The sequence below is a fragment of the Danio rerio genome, chromosome 23 (assembly GCF_049306965.1).
Source record: "Danio rerio strain Tuebingen ecotype United States chromosome 23, GRCz12tu, whole genome shotgun sequence".
Classification (NCBI taxonomy): Eukaryota; Metazoa; Chordata; class Actinopteri; order Cypriniformes; family Danionidae; genus Danio; species Danio rerio.
The window spans coordinates 1,148,968-1,167,855 of record NC_133198.1 but is presented as its reverse complement, the minus strand read 5'-3'; the positions used below and the strand labels follow the sequence as shown (position 1 = coordinate 1,167,855).

General features: G+C 35.8%; 2 protein-coding genes across 4 annotated transcripts in view; one reads left to right on the top strand and one right to left on the bottom strand.

Moving 5' to 3' along the window:
* The window catches only part of slc34a2b (solute carrier family 34 member 2b), a 30,732-nt gene extending 18,874 nt beyond the window's left edge, over positions 1–11,858 (bottom strand). The window contains exons 1-9 of one of the 3 annotated variants that reach the window (XM_068216694.2): positions 11,832–11,858; positions 8,985–9,037; positions 8,738–8,881; positions 7,972–8,100; positions 6,480–6,623; positions 6,069–6,180; positions 5,759–5,954; positions 4,120–4,215; positions 3,132–3,252 (exon numbers count right to left, since the gene is read on the bottom strand). In XM_068216694.2, coding sequence (XP_068072795.1) covers positions 3,132–3,252; positions 4,120–4,215; positions 5,759–5,954; positions 6,069–6,180; positions 6,480–6,623; positions 7,972–8,100; positions 8,738–8,881; positions 8,985–9,033 — 991 coding nt within the window. In that variant the 5' untranslated portion in view covers positions 9,034–9,037; positions 11,832–11,858. 3 annotated transcript variants of the gene reach the window in all.
* LOC137489173 (protein FAM13A) overlaps positions 7,991–18,888 on the top strand; it is a 21,384-nt gene continuing 10,486 nt past the window's right edge. Inside the window, exon 1 of the mRNA XM_073939656.1 lies at positions 7,991–8,174. The gene's annotated coding sequence lies outside the window, so the exon portion shown is untranslated. The remainder of the gene's footprint in view (positions 8,175–18,888) is intronic.

Below are 18,888 nucleotides of genomic sequence, written 5' to 3'. Positions count from 1 at the left end.
CAACCCATTACATACTAAAAATACGTAAAATCGCCCCCTAGTGGCCGATTTCTTTCAAAATTCTTACAGATCTCTAGGACCATGAGTCGAACATGCCCAGCGAGTTTCGTTTCGATCACTCATCGTTAACCTTGTTAAATGGCTGCTCAATTTTTATTGGCCAATGGCGGCCATGTTTTTTGAGATATGCAAATGTCCTTATAGTATGTTATGACAACTTGGTCAAAGACACTGCATGCCAAATTTCAAGCTGATTGGACAAATGGCTGTAAGGTTAGAGTAATTTTTATGTTTTTTTAGCTTTATAGCGCCACCATGTGGCCAAAGTCTGCGGGTTTTGCAGAGTCACCTCAAATTGAGCTTATGCATGAGTGTACTAAGTTTGGTGATGATATCTCATTTCGTTCAAAAGTTATAGCTCAAATTAGCATTTAGCTTCAATTAGCATCGAACATTGTTGTGTACTGTTTCGAGTGAGAATAAAAATGTCAACTTTTTTTTGATAATTATTGATATTCAGTGTCCAGAGAACATTTGAGAACTGGTTTGGTTTAGATTGAGTGAAAAACCTAGGACTAGTTCGCAAAAGTAGGTTTCGGACAAATGGCGATGTAGCGGGAAAACGGTGCGTCGTAGAGCAAAAAGTTCAGCTGTGCACTTTTGTTGGGGCTAACCCAAGGATTGGAAAAATGTAAAGTTTTTGAGTCTACGACAAACGGTGAACGTATAGCGGGCAAAAATGTCCAAAAAGTGGGTTTTTGGCGCCATAGCGCCACCTATGGTCCGATTTGGCTGATCTTTGGTGAGAATGTAGTGTACCGGGGTACTACGATCTGGCCAAGTTTCAGCTCTCTCGGCCTTACGGTTTGGTCTGGGCAATAGTGACTTCGGCAGAATAATAATAATAATAATAATAATAATAATAAAAATTTTAACAAAAACAATAGGGTTTCAGCGCTTCGCGCTTGACCCCCTAATTTTAACAAAAACAATAGGGTTTCAGCGCTTCGCGCTTGACCCCCTAATAATAATAACTTAAATTCCCTGACTTTCTAGTATCTAGAAAAGACTTTTTAAACTCCATGATTATGATAATAACAATAATAATAATAATAATAATAATAATAGTAATAATAAATGATGATGATGATGATAATAATGATGACAATAATAATAATAATAAATAACTTAAATTCCCTGACTTTAGTATCTAGAAAAGACTTTAAACTCCATGATTATGATAATAACAATAATAATAGTAATAATAATGATAATGATAATAATAATGATGACAATAATAATAATAATAATAAATAACTTATTCCCTGACTTTCTAGTATCTAGAAAAGACCTTTTAAATTCCATGATCATCATCATCATCATCATCATAATAATAAATATTATAAATATTAATATCAATAAAGAACATTGATAAATTGAAAGTAAATTTTAAAAACAACAATTTATTAACTTTAATTAATACAAATATCTTTAATTAAAAGAAATTAAATAAAAATAAGCCCTAATATTCCATGACCTGGACAAAAAATATTTATACCCTGACTCTCAAATTCCTGGAAAGATCTTTTGAAATTTCATGATAACACTAACAGTGACTTGATAAATGGAAAATAAAAATTGTTTATTTACCAAATCGAATTCCCTGGCTTTGATAAATTATACCGATACTAACAACTACCTTGATAAGCGGAAAGTAGAAATAGATATTAACAATTTATTAAATTTAAAAAAAAAAGAATATTCAATGACCCGGACAAATTAAATAAAAAAATTCCCTTTTTCAAATTAAAAGTCAATTTAATTTATTGATTTATTGACGGTTGAAAGTGATTTTAAAATCCCCTAATATTCCAGAAACTCCACAGATTCAGCTAAGAAGCTCTTCAGTGTTCTGCTGGAGAACAAACGTCTCCAACATATTAGATGACCTGAGGGTGAGCAAATTAACAGAATTAAAATTAGGGTGCAGCGCTGACTAAAAACAAGGTAGATTCACAAACAGCAGGAGCTGATGAAAGGCGCTCCTTCAGCAGACTCGGTCACAGTTGAAGGACTCCAGAATGATTAAATACTCAAAGTCACTCAACCAAGGCCAAAGTCTGGAATTTCAAGAGGGAATCCAGGCACCAGCACCGATTCAAATCTCCCAAAACTGCCCCCGGAGCAGAAGTGCTGCAGGCAGAGGGTCTTTGTTCGAGTGCCCTGACCCCGAAGAAAAGCCCCATTGAAGACTAGAAGGAGAACTTCTGATTTTAAGAGAATTCATTGTCCCCGTTGCTGTTATAGTGAGTCCAGTTTCATGGCTCTCAGCTCTAATAAGTCAACTCTGTAAGGAAATGGGCTGTTTTTTGGCTACAGTTGCTGCAGGAAGTTCCTGTGTGGGCTGGTGTCATTCCACACAATTTGTTTGCTTGCAAGGGTGGATTTAGTGATTTGGGGAAAATGAGCACTTCCAGCCATGTGGCCAACAGTCCTAATTAGAGCTGCATGATTCCGAAAATAATCTTGGGGGGGAAAAAAATAAATAATTATTTTTGCTTAATATATTGATCACGATTCTGTAGATGTAAAATAAAAGCTTAACATGAGTGGCTATTATTATTATTATTTTTTATCATATTTCACAAAAATAAGGTAAAACAACAACAATATTATGTGTGGGTCTACCCAAAGCACCCAGAGGAAAGTCTTACACCCATTTTTAAATATAAATTTAAATGTTGACTGCTTTCTTCAGTAAATAGTTTTTGTATTAACAAAAGATCATGTAAAGGGAAATAATTAGGTTATTATTATGAAGATATAAAATATAAAAAAATATATATTAAAAAATTAATAATAATAATCATAATAATAATATAAATAATATTAAATATCCATATAAAAAAAATACGTTTTATTAAGATGTATTGTATGGATGTCGGACCGACTAGGTAGCTTTACATGGACATGGGAACAATTAGAGCGGTTTAAAATGATTTAAGAACTAAAACAATATTTAAAACTTTACTCCTAAATATTTTGTTTTAAAAATTTATGTTGTTTTATAAATAAAATTTAAAATATAAATATTACCATTGATGTTGATCAAACACAGCAGAAACGCTTACATTTCTTCAAGTAGATGGTATCGGTTTGGTTCTTTTGGGTCCAGATCAAGTCTCCATCCACCCAGCACAGGGCGTCCGGAGTGCAGTTTGCGATTCCCGGGACGGTCACGTTCACCAGGTTCTGAAACAGACAGAAAATCCTCACAAACGGCACCTGATGGAAAGAAACACTCCCCCACCCCCCGTCTGAATCTTCTGCACTAGGGCTGCATGACACTAGAAAAATGTTGAGTATTGAAATAACAATATTATAATATAACATCCAGTAATGTTTACCATTTCTGTATTTTTGAAACCACGAATTAAACTAGAATTAATATATTTGTACATTTTAAACCCGTTAAACTTTACATAAGCTGAACGGACACTGGAAAAATGTGCAATGTTGTTCAGAATTGCAATCATGACATTTCTTAACATGTATTAGGGCTGACCATTATCTGGTTTCAGCATTGATAACGCAATGCCATCCTTCGCAATATTCATGTCGCAGGATACGCAATGTTGAACATGTATATTGGACTGGGATAGGCACTTGTGGAGATATGCATAGATGGATTTGCTCTTCAGTGTTTGGACTTTCAGGAGTGAAAATTAAACCACACTGAACTAAACTTCAATTCTGAAAACTGGACTGACACAGGTTTAAAAATGAGGTTTTCCACATGCAGAAGCTGGCTATTATAAACTACAGTATCACACTGGCAATGGTTATCTCAAATTATGCTGCACTGACGACATTTACAAGGCTTAATTCCAATTAACAAGCTGCCTTTTATTGCAGCCGTCTACGTAGTCAGCAAGGGAAGATGCTAGAGTATAGATAATGGATGTCCTCTACCTGGAAAGTTTCAGGAAATTAGATCATTAAAAAGAAAATCAGCTTGGATATCGTCATAAACACCATTTCTCTTGTGACTGCAGAGAATCAAACAAGCCTCGGCACAGTGAAGTGTTTTATCCAGTAATCCAGTTTCAGATTGCTCACCGTAATTTTTTCCGTTTTACACCAGATCTTGATCAAACTTTTGTTTCGGGCAGCAGGGTCTCCAGTGGCGATGTCACGAATCACAGAGGTGTCCAGCTGGAAGAGCAAAGACAAACGGTGTTCAGTAAATACAGTCATCAAGTAGAAAATTCATTAACATCACTACACACATGCGGCTCTATTCTAACGATCTAGACACAAAGCCCCTATGATACACCTGGTGCAATAAGGCGCAAGACGTGTTTCCACAATGTGTTGCTATTTTCAGACCAACGCAACAGCAATTTTCACGTTTCCTGCCATGTTGTTTAAATAGCAAATCCATTTGCGCTGCTTTGTGGACTCAAGGATGTTTTGGTCTAGAAAAGAGGTGTGTTAAGGCGCATTGTTGGCGCGTTGCTATTTTCATTCATTTTCTTGTCAGCTTAGTCCCTTTATTAATCTGGGGTCGCCAACTTATCCAGCAAGTTTTTACGCAGCGGATGCCCTTCCAGCTGCAACCCATCTCTGGGAAACATCCACACATACACTCACACTCATACACTACGGACAATTTATCTTACCCAATTCACCTGTACTGCATGTCTTTGGACTGTTGGGGAGCACCTGGAGGAAACCCACGCGAACACAGGGAGAACATGCAAACTCCACACAGGAATGCCAACTAAGCAGAGGATCGAACCAGCGACCTTATTGGTGTGAGGCGAACGTGCTACCCACTGCGCCACTGCGTTGCTATTTTGAGGAACTAAAATAGACTGTGCAATAGATCGACTGAAAGCAGGTCTAAAATCCAGCTCAGATCCTGTCAGTTGTGCACCTCGCTTACACATTGCTTAATACACGCAGAATGTAGCTAAGATTTGTCCACCTGTCAGGTTTTGGACCATATGGGGCATAGCATGCGTGTTCGGATCGAACTATATAATTTTGACCACACTTCTTAATTATGGTTAATTTATTCCTTTGCTGGAAATTAAAACCGAATTTAGAAAGAATTTTGAAACAAATCTTTGCACTAGAAGGAAATTATGTAGGCTAATGGACGTCTGTGCAAACAACACTTTTTGCCATCTACGAAAGGGAGAGTAATAGGCTGAATGAGGAGGTTCATTCTCTCATTCTTGCACTGCAGATGCTCTGTTTAACCGTTTTCCTGCTAGTGAAGTGTTCAGTTTTTACACTTAAGAGTCGCCAGTAAATAGCAAATGTGTCATGGAGCGAGGCAACCGACTCTTACAGGGAATGGGAGACGAGACTCTGATAAGCATGTATGATGCAAATCACACACAGTTGAAGTCAGAATTATTAGCCCCCCTGAATTTGTTCTGTAGACAATCCAAAACAAATACGGCTTAAGGGGGGGGGGTAATAATATGGACCTTAAAATTGGTTTAAAACTATTAAAAACTGCTTTTATTCTAGCCAAAATAAAATAAGACTTTCTCCAGAAGAAAAAAAATATTATAGGAAATACTGTGAGAAATTTTAGAATCTGATAAACATAATTTGGGAAATATTTGACAGAAAAAAAAATTCACGGGAAGGCAAATAATTTAGACTTCAACCGTTTATGTTCTAGCAGCAGCTACTCAGAGAAGCCAGAGATCTGTCATTACCGCGCAGGGGTTGACCTCACCTCAATGATGTTCTTGGTGAGCGGCTCTGTGATGACTTTCAGCAGGTCTGGAGCGTCTGCGCCCGTCTGGATGTTGAAGGAATCGATCACAAGTTTGGTGAGTCTGTAGAGCATCCCTGAGGCCACTTCCAGAGGCAGGAGCACCAGCACCGACAGCCAGTTGAAGAAGTCATGCACCGTCGCCCCCGCAAAAGCCCTGACCAAGACCAGCAAACGCGTTTCCATCTCCCATCATTTGCATTAAACCTTCACACAAGTCCAAAACCACCTCACGCAAGTCAAAGTTTAGCTATTTCTTTAGTCTGATTACCTGCGAAACTCATTGCGGTCTCCAGCTTGCATCACAGCCACAATAGTGTTTGTTACTGAAGTGCCGATATTTGCACCCATGATGATAGGCACTGCTGACTTCACCTCCAGCACTGAAACAAACAAGAGAAATAATGTACACACTACTCTACATCAGCAGTCCCCAAAAAGAGGGACACCATAACAGGACGGGGGGGTTAAAATTGCAATCAGCTCTTAAGATTTTTGTCTCTGCAGATTACAACTCCTGGGATACGGCACAGCAATAGCCTCAGTTTAGGCAGATCTGTTTTATGGTTTAAGTTAAACAGTGTCCGTGAGTGTGTTTAAGTACAGGTGTGAGTGCATGTGTGCAAGTACGCGTGTGCGTGTGTGTGTGTGAGAGAGAGAGAGTAGAGAGAAACACACTCACATCCAGACGATACCATGCTGACCACGATGGAGGAGGAGGTGCTGGAGCTCTGGACTAGAACCGTGACCAGCACCCCGATCACCAGCCCGGCCACAGGGTTGGACAGCACCGCATTATCTTTAAAGATGTCCCCCGCTGCCTTCCCTGCGCACAGACACAACAGCGGAGTTATTTCTGCTCCATGATAACAGCACTCACTATTTATTAACCAGGGTTAACTGGGGTATGTGTGCGTGTCCTGATAAGCTGCCATCTGTGTGGACCCAGTCAACTTTGACATACAATAGATCAGACACTTTAACCCATTTTTCTCTATTTGAACACGGTTTATGGTGTGAAATATGATGAATATCATCACCGAGCATAGTTCTTGTGAAGTTGAGTAGATTAAAAGTACTGAGTAAATCTGTAGTATAGTATTGTGAAGTATACTTTGCTCTACCTGCTGATTAAAACTGATTAAACCAGCCTAGGCTGGGTGACTTGTTTTAGCTGGTTGACCAGCATGGTTTAAGAGGAGTTTTGGTCACTTCCAGCCTGGTCTTAGCTGGTCAGACTGGAAAATGACCAGCTAAAACCAGTTTGACCAGTTTGGTTTAAGCTGGACATAGCTGGTTTTAGCTGGCCTCTTAGCCTGGCTAGGCTGATCAAGGTCATTTTAGCTGGTCATCTCCCAGCCTGACCAGCTAAAACCAGCCTGGAAATGGCCAAAACCCCTCTAAAACCAGGCTGGTTGACCTGATAAAACCAGCCAACCGGCCTAGGCTGGTTTAGTTGGATTTTTCAGCAGGGCTTTGTCTAAATGCAATTTTAATGTTAATTAAAAGTGCAAGAAAGACGTAAAACATCCAGATTTCAAACCTTTACACTAATGTACAGCATAACGTTTAACATTAGCACAATTCCAGAGCTACAAAAACAGACTTCCAGAAAGATGATGAAGTTTAGAGAGTGAAGTTGGTCTAACGCAGAGGTGACCAAACTCTGTCCTAGGATGCCCAGTGTCCTGGAGAGTTTAGCTCCAACCCTAATCAAACACACCTGAACCAGCTTATCAAGCTTTTACTAGATACACTAGAAACTTCCTGGCAGGTGTGTTGAAGCAAGTTGGAGATAAACTCTCCAGGACATCGGCCCTCCAGGACCGAGTTTGGACACCCCAGGTCCAACGGTTACCTCAGACCAGCGGTCTGGTAACTTAAAGCATGCTAACGTTAAAACAAATCACGTCTTCGTGGGAAAATGGCCTCAAGTTTTACCCTCCAAGTGTTTTTTTTTAATATATTAAACTTTAACACGCTTTTCACAAAGATTTGCTTCGACTTTTTGTGTTGATCAAAAGCGAAAAAAGTCAAATGTCCGAGCGTCGATCTTCACACTAGCACAGTAACGTTAGTTTAGCTTAGCACAATCCCAGCGCTACAAAGCCAACTCCAACAAAGGACTTCCAGAGAAGACTTGGAGAAAAGTTGTTAATGAAAAAAGAAAGTACCTCCGACCAGCTGGAAAGCAGAGCTGAGGATGTCCAGGGAGCAGACGAACATGTAGAGCAGGCCGAGCAGCAGCAGCAACTTCAGGACAGAGGTGCAGACCCGCAGGACCTTTCCGCGCCGGTCCAACTCTGCGGGAAACAGAGAGCCTTACAGCGGCCACCAGCAGCTATTCGCCCACCCCGGAGGATGGAGCTGAAGATGGGTATTATATTCACACGTTCAATAATTTTTAACATGGCCCTCTATTGTTTATCAAGATACTTTTGAATAAATTGGGTGTGAAATCGCGCGAAAGTATGACTTCAAAACAACAAAAGCACTATTTAATTGACTGAATGTTAATGGTCACTGGCTGATAATATAACGTTAACGTTAGTAGCATGCTCTAAATACAGTTCATGTGTTATATTATGGTGTGAGATTATGTTGATTGTGTAATGTAAAGCTTTAGGGCTGGGTATTGTTGGGATTTTGGGGTAAAGAGAGTCTGCGCACTCGTGGGGTCCTAAAAAGGTAACGTTATGGGGTTTTTTTTAGGAGCGCTGAGTTGTTTGTTTCGGGCGAGCCAAAGCAACGTTATGCTCCAATTTTTACAGCCCATGGTTTAAAACAGTGCAAAAGTCCATTAAAAGATGAAGTTTGAACTGTAAAACGCTTCATGACCTTCTTCAAAATATTACAATATGATTCCCAATTTAGAATTTGCAATACTTGCATGAAACAATATTATTTAGGAGAAAGTATGAAACAAACTTTACTTCTTACCTGACCACTTCACCCCGGTGTCCAGGAGCTCCGGCAGCTCCCACGGGTCCACCTCTTCCTCCTGCTCCGGCTCCCACTGCTGCGCGGGCCAGGGACTGAGGGTGCGCGTCGGGGTTTGGGGCTCATGTTTGTCCGCGTCCGCTCCTGGAGGAGAACCAGAGATTCAGACTGACACGCAGCTCAACAGAAGCGCACAGGCGGAAGGAAGTGCGCCTCTGAGCAGACGCGGATTTATAGCAGATCCTACCGAGTTCCGGTGGCGGCGAGGCGGGATGAGTCTCAGCCAGAGGAGCCATCAGCCTGCATTTACACAAAAAACATACTAACTGATATTTGGTCAAGATAAGGTTTTATTTTTGTCACCTAAGCGATTTATTTATTTGTATGTTTGTTTGTTTTTTTGTGTGTGTGTTTAAGTAGTTTGTTCTAGTGCTGGGAAAAGATTAATCACGAATAAATCACATCCAAAATAAAAGTTTGTGTATATATAATATATATACACTGTAAAACCCAAAAAAGTGAAGGTAACTCAAACCATTTGAGGAGGAAACCGATTGCAACAAACCATTTAAGTTCAAAATCGAATGCTAATAAGTACTGTGAACTTAATCCATTTGAGTAAATGAAGCAATTTGAGCACAGTAAAACCCAATAAATGAAGAGAACTCAAACCAACTGAGTACTGTAAAACCCAGTCAGTTAAGGCAACTCCAACCGCATGTGGAAACCAATTGTTACAAACCGTTTGAGTTAAAAACTAATGTATATGAGTACTGTGAACTTACTCCATTTAAGATGAAGTAATGAGGTATTTAATTAACTTTCAAAACTCGTTTCAAATGAGTAGAACTAACTTTCACTAAATTTTGAGTTAACTACACTCATTTGACAAAGTTGACTGTTGAGTTTGACAGTGTACATACATACACACACACACACACACACACACACACACACACACATATATATATATATATATATATATATATATATATATATATATATATATATATATATATACACACACATATATTCTTTGCTCAGCACTGATTTGTTTGTTTTATTGAGCAAAAAGTGGTTAAAAAGTTTGACACAAAACAAAACTCTCAAGCTGAAAAGTTTTTTTTTTTTTACGTTTCTTTCTCATTTAGAAGGCAGTAATTAAAAACATTGACCAAAAAGTTAAAGCGAAAGTTCAACAAAAAAAAAAATAATTTACTCGTGTGGTTTCAAAACTTTATATCGTTTTCTGTAAAGATGTTTCGAAGAAAACAAATATTGTCCATGGTAACAGGTTTTTAACATTCTTCAAAATATCTTCTTTTGTGTTCAACAGAAGAAAGAAACTCAAACTGCTCTGCAATAAGAAAAGGATGAATAAATTATGACATGATTTTTATTTTGAGCTGAACTATCCCTTTGAAATGCAAAGGATAGAGTAATAGATAAACTTATGCAAAAAAAAAGTTTTAGTTCAGATAAATGATAAGAAAGGAATGTTTAAAGGCTCTAAGTAGTTTAACATTCTCACCAGTCAGCCCCAGAATTGGAGGACTGACTTGAAATTTTATATATGGTACATGGATGTATAGTTTGTCGAGATTAGGCATGGGCCGGAAAGTTTCTGACGGTATGAAAACCTTGGATAAAAATATCACGGTACCACTGCTCTAAAATACTGTATATTCTTTTAAAGCTTGTGTAAAAAAATTACAACTTTTTCCCTCTTGAACACAATATATTTTATTTTGAGAAACATTTATAATATTTTGGAGCTGTAAACAAGTCAGGCTAAACAATTCAAGTGAATCATTCACTTCTGCTGCCTTCATTAGTTTCAAAAACACTGATTTCTTTACCATTTAAAATGGCGTCTCTGTATATATTTTCTGCTGGAAATACTGTTGTAAAAACATAAATAAAAAATCTTACACCTTAGAAACGGTATAGCAGAAAAGTTTGGTGGTTTTGGAAACGGTTATCTTTCCATGCCTAGACAAGATATGTTTGTTTTTTTTATGTTAAACAAAACATCTTATTTAGATATCAGTGATTAAATACAATAAACAGTTTAAAACAAAAATGTAAATATTCACAAAAAGATCTGATTTAGAAAGCGGTGATTTAAACATTATTTACATGGAAAGATCAAGCACTGATTAAACAAGTTAAAAATGCACAAATGTAAACAAAAATAGATCTTATTTTTGAAATCATGCAGTGATTAAAACAATAAAAATTAAATAAAAGATAAATATTACCATAAAAAGTCTTATTTAGAAAGCAGTGATTAAAACAATACAACGTAAAAGTAAGTATATAATAACATAGGATCATTTTATTTAGAAAGCAACTATTAAAGCAATAAACAGTTAAACATATCTAAATATAAACATTAAAGGTCATATTAAGAAACCATGCAGTGATTACAAACAATAAAAGTAAATATTAACATAAACCATCTTATATAGAACACAGCGATTAAAACAATAAGAAAATATCAACAATAAAACACGCTATTTAATAAACAGTTTCCATAAAAATGCATGCAACATCTTATTTCTAAAGCAATAAACAGTTTGATGCAGTAAAATGCAAAGCAAAGCAGTCTCACCTGTGGTTTATGCTGGATTATTACTGTGTTATACTGTCTCTCAGCTTTTATAATGTGTTAATATCCCACTCTGTTTACTGATTTAAATACTGAGCAATCTGTCAGCAGACCACTTGCACATCAATATTGCCAGCACAAAGTGAAGTCATAGTTTAATCAGAGTTATTAAGCAGCTCTCCCTCACACTCCAGATGAGACACGAAACACACTCAGAGACTAACACTACACCCAATGCTCGACATAAAAGCAGGATCAACACGTCAAAGTAAAAATGTGAACACACAAACTTCTGTCTCATTTAGAGAGCGCTCAGAGACTAAAAACTTAAAGCAAACAGTACACACAAAAGTAACTGCGAGTTTAGAAGGTGATTCAGAAAGCTTCTGAATTCATGTTTAAGAGCCATGCACAAGCAAATCCACACACACACCGCTCTATTAAACCGGAGGAGTAAAAGCAGAGAGATGTTTCTGTTCTTACCTGAGCTGTGAGAGTGTGTGATGCACCTGTGCAGGTGGAGGAGGAGCTTATATACTCCTGCAGCAGGACACACACACTGATCTAAAGTCCACAGCAGCGGGTGGATCTTCAGAGCATCTCAGACACACACACACACACACACACACACGAATGTAGACACACACATAAACAGACACGCTCTCACACAAGGTGATGTACTCTAAAATAAACGTGCAAATTAATCTCTCATTAAACATTTTAATAAATTGAGAAGCGTCCTTGTTAAATCTTTTCAACTAAAGTGTTGGAGAGGTTTATTTTATCTAGAAGGAGAGAGGGAGAATCTAATATAAACCAGCAGAGTGACCTCTTTCTCTCTTGAGTTGTGGATGAAATAGGATTATAATTATTCATTCATTTTTTTGTCGGCTTAGTCCCTTTATTAATCCGGGGTCACCACAGCAGAATGAACCGCCAACTTATCCAGCACATTTTTATGCAGCGGATGCCCTTCCAGCTGCAACCCATCTCTGGGAAACATTCACACACACACTCATACACTACGGACAATTTAGCCTACTCAATTCACCTGTAATGCATGTCATTGGACTGTAGGGGAAACCAGAGCACCCGAAGGAAACCCACGCGAACGCAGGGAGAACATGCAAACTCCACACAGAAACGCCAACTGAGCCGAGGATCCAACCAGCAACCCAGCGACCTTCTTGCTGTGAGTCGACAGCACTACCTACTGCGCCACTGCGTCGCCGGAATTATAATTATACAGCTATAATGTCAAAGAAAACACAGCCATGAATTAATATCAGCCTCTGTGACGTGTGCTTTCACTCTAGAAAAGATCTGAGTGATATGACACCATGCATAAACATGCATTAAACACTCATAGCAAACACTACAGAATACACAAGACATGCCACTCATATACAGATGAAGTCAGAATTATTCACCCCCCTGTTTATTTTTACCCCAATTTCTGTTTAACAGAGAGATTTTTCCAACACATTTCTAAACATAATTGCTTTAACTCATCTCTAATAACTGATTTATTCTCTCTTCATCATGTTGACAGTAAATAATATTAGACTAGATATTCTTCAAGACACTTCTATACAGCTTAAAGTGACATTTAAAGGCTTCACTAGGGTAATTAGGGTAATTAGGCAGGTTAGGGTAATTAGGCAAGTTATTGTACAATGATGGTTTGTTCTGTAGACTATCGAATCAAAATATAAATGTAAATATAAGTCTTTTTTATTTTTATTTTTTAAGAAAGTGTTGATTAAAAGCTTAAAAACAACTTAAAACATTCACCGTAAAAAGTCAAAACTTAAACAAATTACTTCGACTTGTTACAATTAAATGAAGTAAGTTTGGCAAACTTAATTTCTGACAGTTTTCAGTGATAAATTTCAGTACAAATTTTAGTAATTTATTTAAGAAAACAAGACTGGAACAGTACTAACAGTACAGTACAAATCATTCAATTTAATATTGTTAATATAGTAATAATAGGGTATATGCCGAAGCATGCTAATGGGACTTTTAATTTGCCAGTAATCTGGGTTAAGCGCTTCCGGCGAACTGTATGCAATGGAAAAACCGGCGCGTTTAAGGTCTGTTTTCTTTCAAAATCAGCGATCTCCATTAGCTGAGTGATATCCGATATAAAGCGGGTCTCAGATTGTGAAAGAAGCACTGCATTACATTACATTTTCCCCTGCCGTGTCTTTGTAATATGAGCATTTATTTTACCTCAGTATATTCAATGGAGCTTCTGCTCTAACTTGCCGATTCTGACGGGTGCGTGCGAGTAAACGGCTTTTTGTCTCGTTTTACGCTTGAGCAACTAAATGAATGCCAGAGTTTATTTAACTGAATGTATTTTATGACATTACAACATCGATGCTGTAAAAGGAACCGTATAAAATGGAAAAAATTCACAAAAACAGGTCACCGGAAGTTTCTCAGCATGGGAAAAACACTAGCTCGGCATATAACCCAAAGTAAAATAATTTTATTACAATACAAATAATTCCCCTTCCATGTTAGTATAAAAATAACACTTTATGTTTTGTGGCAAATACAAGTATTGCTCATTATTGACAGTGAACAACACATAAACTTGCCATAAATTAATTACTAAAACTTGTTACACCTAAAATAACAAACAGAATTTATTACTAAAAACTGTCATAAAATAAGTTTGTCAAATTTAATTCATTTACAACAAGTAATTTGTTTCCACTGTGTACAGTGCACTGTGAAAAATCTGTAAAATTTACTCAGTTTTAGCCAACCCAGGCTCATTCTGAAAACGTACATCTGTATACATTTCTGGAGAGCAGCAAATACATCCCAGGAGGAACCTTCCCTAAACCCAACTGACAGTGTTTACAGAAGCAATGCAGAAAAAGAAAAGCCCTGGCAGCCACCTGATTTCGACCACGTTTTCAGATTTTACCACATTCTCACCGTATTATCATGTTGATATTATTAATTTAAATGTACTTACAGTCAAAGTCTAAATATTTGCCCCCTGAATTATTCCCCTTCCTGTTTATTTTTTTACCCCAATTTCAGTTTAACTGAGAGCAGATTTCTTCAGCACCTTTCTAATCATAATCATTTTAATAACTTATTACTAATAACTGATTTATTTTCTCTTTGTCATGATGACAGTATATAATATTGGACTAGATATTCTTCAAGACACTTCAATACAGCTTAGGTTAATAATTAGGCAGGTTAGGGTAATTAGGCATGTTGTTGTATAATGATGTATACAACTGTAGACTGTATTCTGTAGACTATCAAAAAAAAAAAATAGCTTAAAGGGGCGAATAATATTGACCTTATGATGGTGTTAAAAAAATAAAAAACTTCTTTTATTCTAACCGAAATAAAACAAATAAGACTTTCTCCAGAAGAACAAATATTATCAGACATACTGTGAACATTTGCTGAATCTGTTCAACATCATTTGGGAAATATTTACAAAAGAAAAAAATCTTCAACTGTATAGACAGTTTATTTAACAAAAGTGACTTTTAGTGTAATTTCTAATAGTTTGAAATAATATTCAGCATGAGAAACACTATTTATGGAAACACATCTGTAAAAGCAGCTCATTACCTGGTGTTTGTACCATAATTTGCTTGAGCAACCCAGGCAATATATCACCCCCGACAACTAATAATGTCAATAAAAGTCACCTTTTAAACTTTTCAACATCAAAAGTTGTCAGAACAGAGATCAAGGACACGTTACACAATTCAGAAGTGAAAATCACGGAAAAACAAACAAGAATTATGGGCTCTTGGAAAATGTTAATCAAACTAAAAATAAAAAATAAATACAATTTACAATATATATATATATATTATATATATATATATATATATATATATATATATATATATATATATATATATATATATATATATATATATATATATTTTATATTGTATATTGTATATTGTATTTTTTAAATATATTATATATATATATATATATATATATATATATATATATATATATATATATATATATATATATATATATATATATATATATATATATATACAATATAGACGTTTAATTAGCTCATTCTAAATTGAAGAAACTGAAAGAACTCAATTTTTTCTTGTTAAACAGAATTTTTTAAACAACATTTTATGCAACGATTATAAAAGAAAGAAAGAAAAAAATCATGAGAATAATATTGAATATCTGCTGTAGCTTTTATTGCAGATCTGATTAAACATGCAGTTAATCATCATATAAACTGAAGCACAGTCCCTGTTAATATTACTGTGAAAGCAAGAAACAAATAAATGATATAGTATTAGAATAAATCCATCAAGCAAGAGCTGCACTGTGAACTCAAATTAAAACATTAAGCCAGTTTCGATATTTAAGTCATTAAAAATATAGATATGACAGCAATATGAATAGTTATAGATTTATTTTGAAAGTACACACTCATTTTCAGTGGATTTTTTTCTTCTTGCTTATTTTATCTTTATGATATTAGATAAAAACGTCATATGAAAGTAAGATGCTCATTGTACTACTCGAACTAGCTAAAAATTAAACGTAATAAGCAGCGTTTGTTGTTTTCACCTCAACAGTAAAATAATTGAGATAAACGCTTAATGAGCTTATCTGCGGGTTCACCGGGTGTGTGGTAATGTCATAAACCTGAAGAGACGAGATGATGTTATAATAAACCATCAGCTCACTCCAACAAGGCAAAGGCTGATGTGTAATAACAACACAAAGCTTTTCATGCCTGCAAATCTCCACACCCATCTGTATTTTCCCAGTATTATGGCATTTTGCATGTTATACTCTGTAAAAAGCGATTAGTTATACTTTGAAAAAATCTTTGCGTTAAAAATAACAAGCTACAGCTAATGTACTGCACCAGCCGCTCATCTCCCCTCATCTCCTGAGACAAGCCGGTGTCCAACGAGTCTGCATAAGGAAGAGGAGAGTGAAATAAGGAGCATGCAGTAGCGTGAGACCGGCCGACCTCAACATTGCCAGCTCTGTCTTCAGGTCACTTCCACTCACTGCTGAAGGTGAATATATCCTAGATAAAAGTCAATTTTAGGGGCCGAGACAATTGGGCTGGCCCAATCACTGCGGGATTACCCCCATATCCAGCTTGTTTTTTTTAATTTCTCCTGAATCATTTTTTTGAGGGCAACTACAACAATCACAATCCAGGTTGACACAATCCAGCATTCTCAGAATATTCAGCATAGATAAGATGATCTTGAACACAAAGTCTGTGTAAAAGTTACACATTTACAATAGTTGTGTTATCATTCTGGCACAATAAGAGGATTTTAAGTGCATGATTACGCTGGTATCTATGTTTGCCATGAGTGTCCCTCTTTGCAGACGTAATATTGAGCAAAACAAATCCTCTCCTGCACTCTCAGAAATAACCGTGAGCTGTCACTGGGGGGGGTACCTTTTCAATATGTACACATTTGTACTTATAGGGTCGATATTGGTACCTCAAAAGTATATATTAGTACCTAAAAATTTTAAGAGGAACACTTTTGTACTTTTAGGTACTAATATGTACCCTTGAGGTATTAATATGGACCTTTTAGGTAGCCATTTGTACCTTTTGAAAAGGTACCACCCCAGTGACAGCTCGCAAACCTTTATTTCTGAGAGTGTGGAGGAATAAAAAGCCCTTGACCTGTAAAGGAAAATCTCTCTGCCCACACGGTTGTAAAAAGATAAGTGTGAAATGCAGAATTCAGCACACCTGATGTTCTAGTGTTCAGGCCGGTCTGAACTTGTTTATGTCATTAGAGCTGAGATCTATGATGGAGAGTCCTGAACATCCATTGGTTGGTCCATAAAGTCCAGTAAATAATCATTATTATTGTGTCCTTGAGCAAAACATGTAAGCTTAGACTATTTTTGGAAGTCTTTATTTAGTCACATCCCACTGTATATTAATTGACCATTATTACATTGTTTTAGCATTTTACAGCTTCTTACCGTTGAGTACAGTTTATAAAAATTGTAGTAAAAATTTTATGGTAACATTTAATGGTAAAAACTGTAAAAATGCTAAAACTACACTGTAAAAATACCTTATTTTTAATTTCAATACAGTATTTTTTTACAGTGTGGTTGTAAAAATGCTGAAACAACACTGTTAAAATGCACATAATTTAACAGTTTCATTACAGTTTTTTTTTTACAGTGTATTTAGGCATTTTACAGCTTTCACAATTTAAATGTATGGCACTAAGCTGCAAAACTGCTAAAAATACACTGTAAAATGACAGAAATTTAGTTTAGGTAATTTTCATTACATAATTTTTTTAAGCATTTTTACAGCTTTTTATAGTTGAATTTACAGTAAGCTGCAAAAATGCTGAAACTATGCTGTAAAAATAGCCTTAATTTAATTTCATTACACTATTTTTACAGTGTGGTTTAAGCATTTTTACAGCGTTTTAACCATTAAAACTATGGTAATAAGCGGTAAAACTGCTAAAACTACACTATAAAAATGACTAATTTCAATGGTTAAAAAGCTGTAAAACTGCTAAAACTACACTGTAAAAATGACCTTAATTGAATAAAAAAATTTTACAGTATTTTTTACAGCATTTTACACATTTTTACCATTGAAAGTACAGTAGTATGCTGTAAAAATGCTAAAACAACACTGCAAAAAACGATCTTAAATTAATTATATTAGTTATTCTTTACAGTGTATTTAAGCATTTCTACAGCTTTTAAGCCATTAAAATTATTGTAATAAGCTGCAAAACTGCTAAAACTGTGCTGTTAAAATGACCATATTTCATGTAGATCAATTTTATTACATATTTTTTTATGTAAGCTTTACAGCTTTTTATGGTTGAATTTACAGTAATAAGCTGTAAAACTGCTAAAACGACACTGTAAAGTCCAGTAAATAATCATTATTATTGTGTCCTTGAGCAAAACATGTAAGCTTAAATTATTTCTGGAAGTCTGTGTTCAGTGGACTATAAGTCACATGACACTGTATATTAATTGACCATTATTACATTGTTTTGGCATTTAACATCTTCTAACTGTTAAAATAATGATCATTTTTTACACTGTAGTTTTACCACTTTTACAGCTTATTACTGTAATTTCAACAGAAAAAATTTAAAAGTAAAAACTGTAAAACTGCTAAAACGACACTGTAAAAAATATCGTATTTTTTATTTAACTGAATTTTATTACAGTATTTTTTAATATTACAATAATAATCTGTAAAAATGCTCAAACTACAACATAAAAAATTACCTTCATTTCATTTAATTTTATTTCCCAGAGATGGGTTGCGGCTGGAAGGGCATCCGCTGCATAAAAACTTGCTGGTTAAGTTGGCGGTTCATTCTGCTGTGGTGACCCCGGATTAATAAAGGGACTAAGCCGACAAGAAAATGAATGAATAAATGGTTATTTTGTACAGTGTGGGTTAAGCATTTTTACAGCCTTTTACTATTGAAATTAGAGTAATAAGCTGTACAAATGCTAAAAA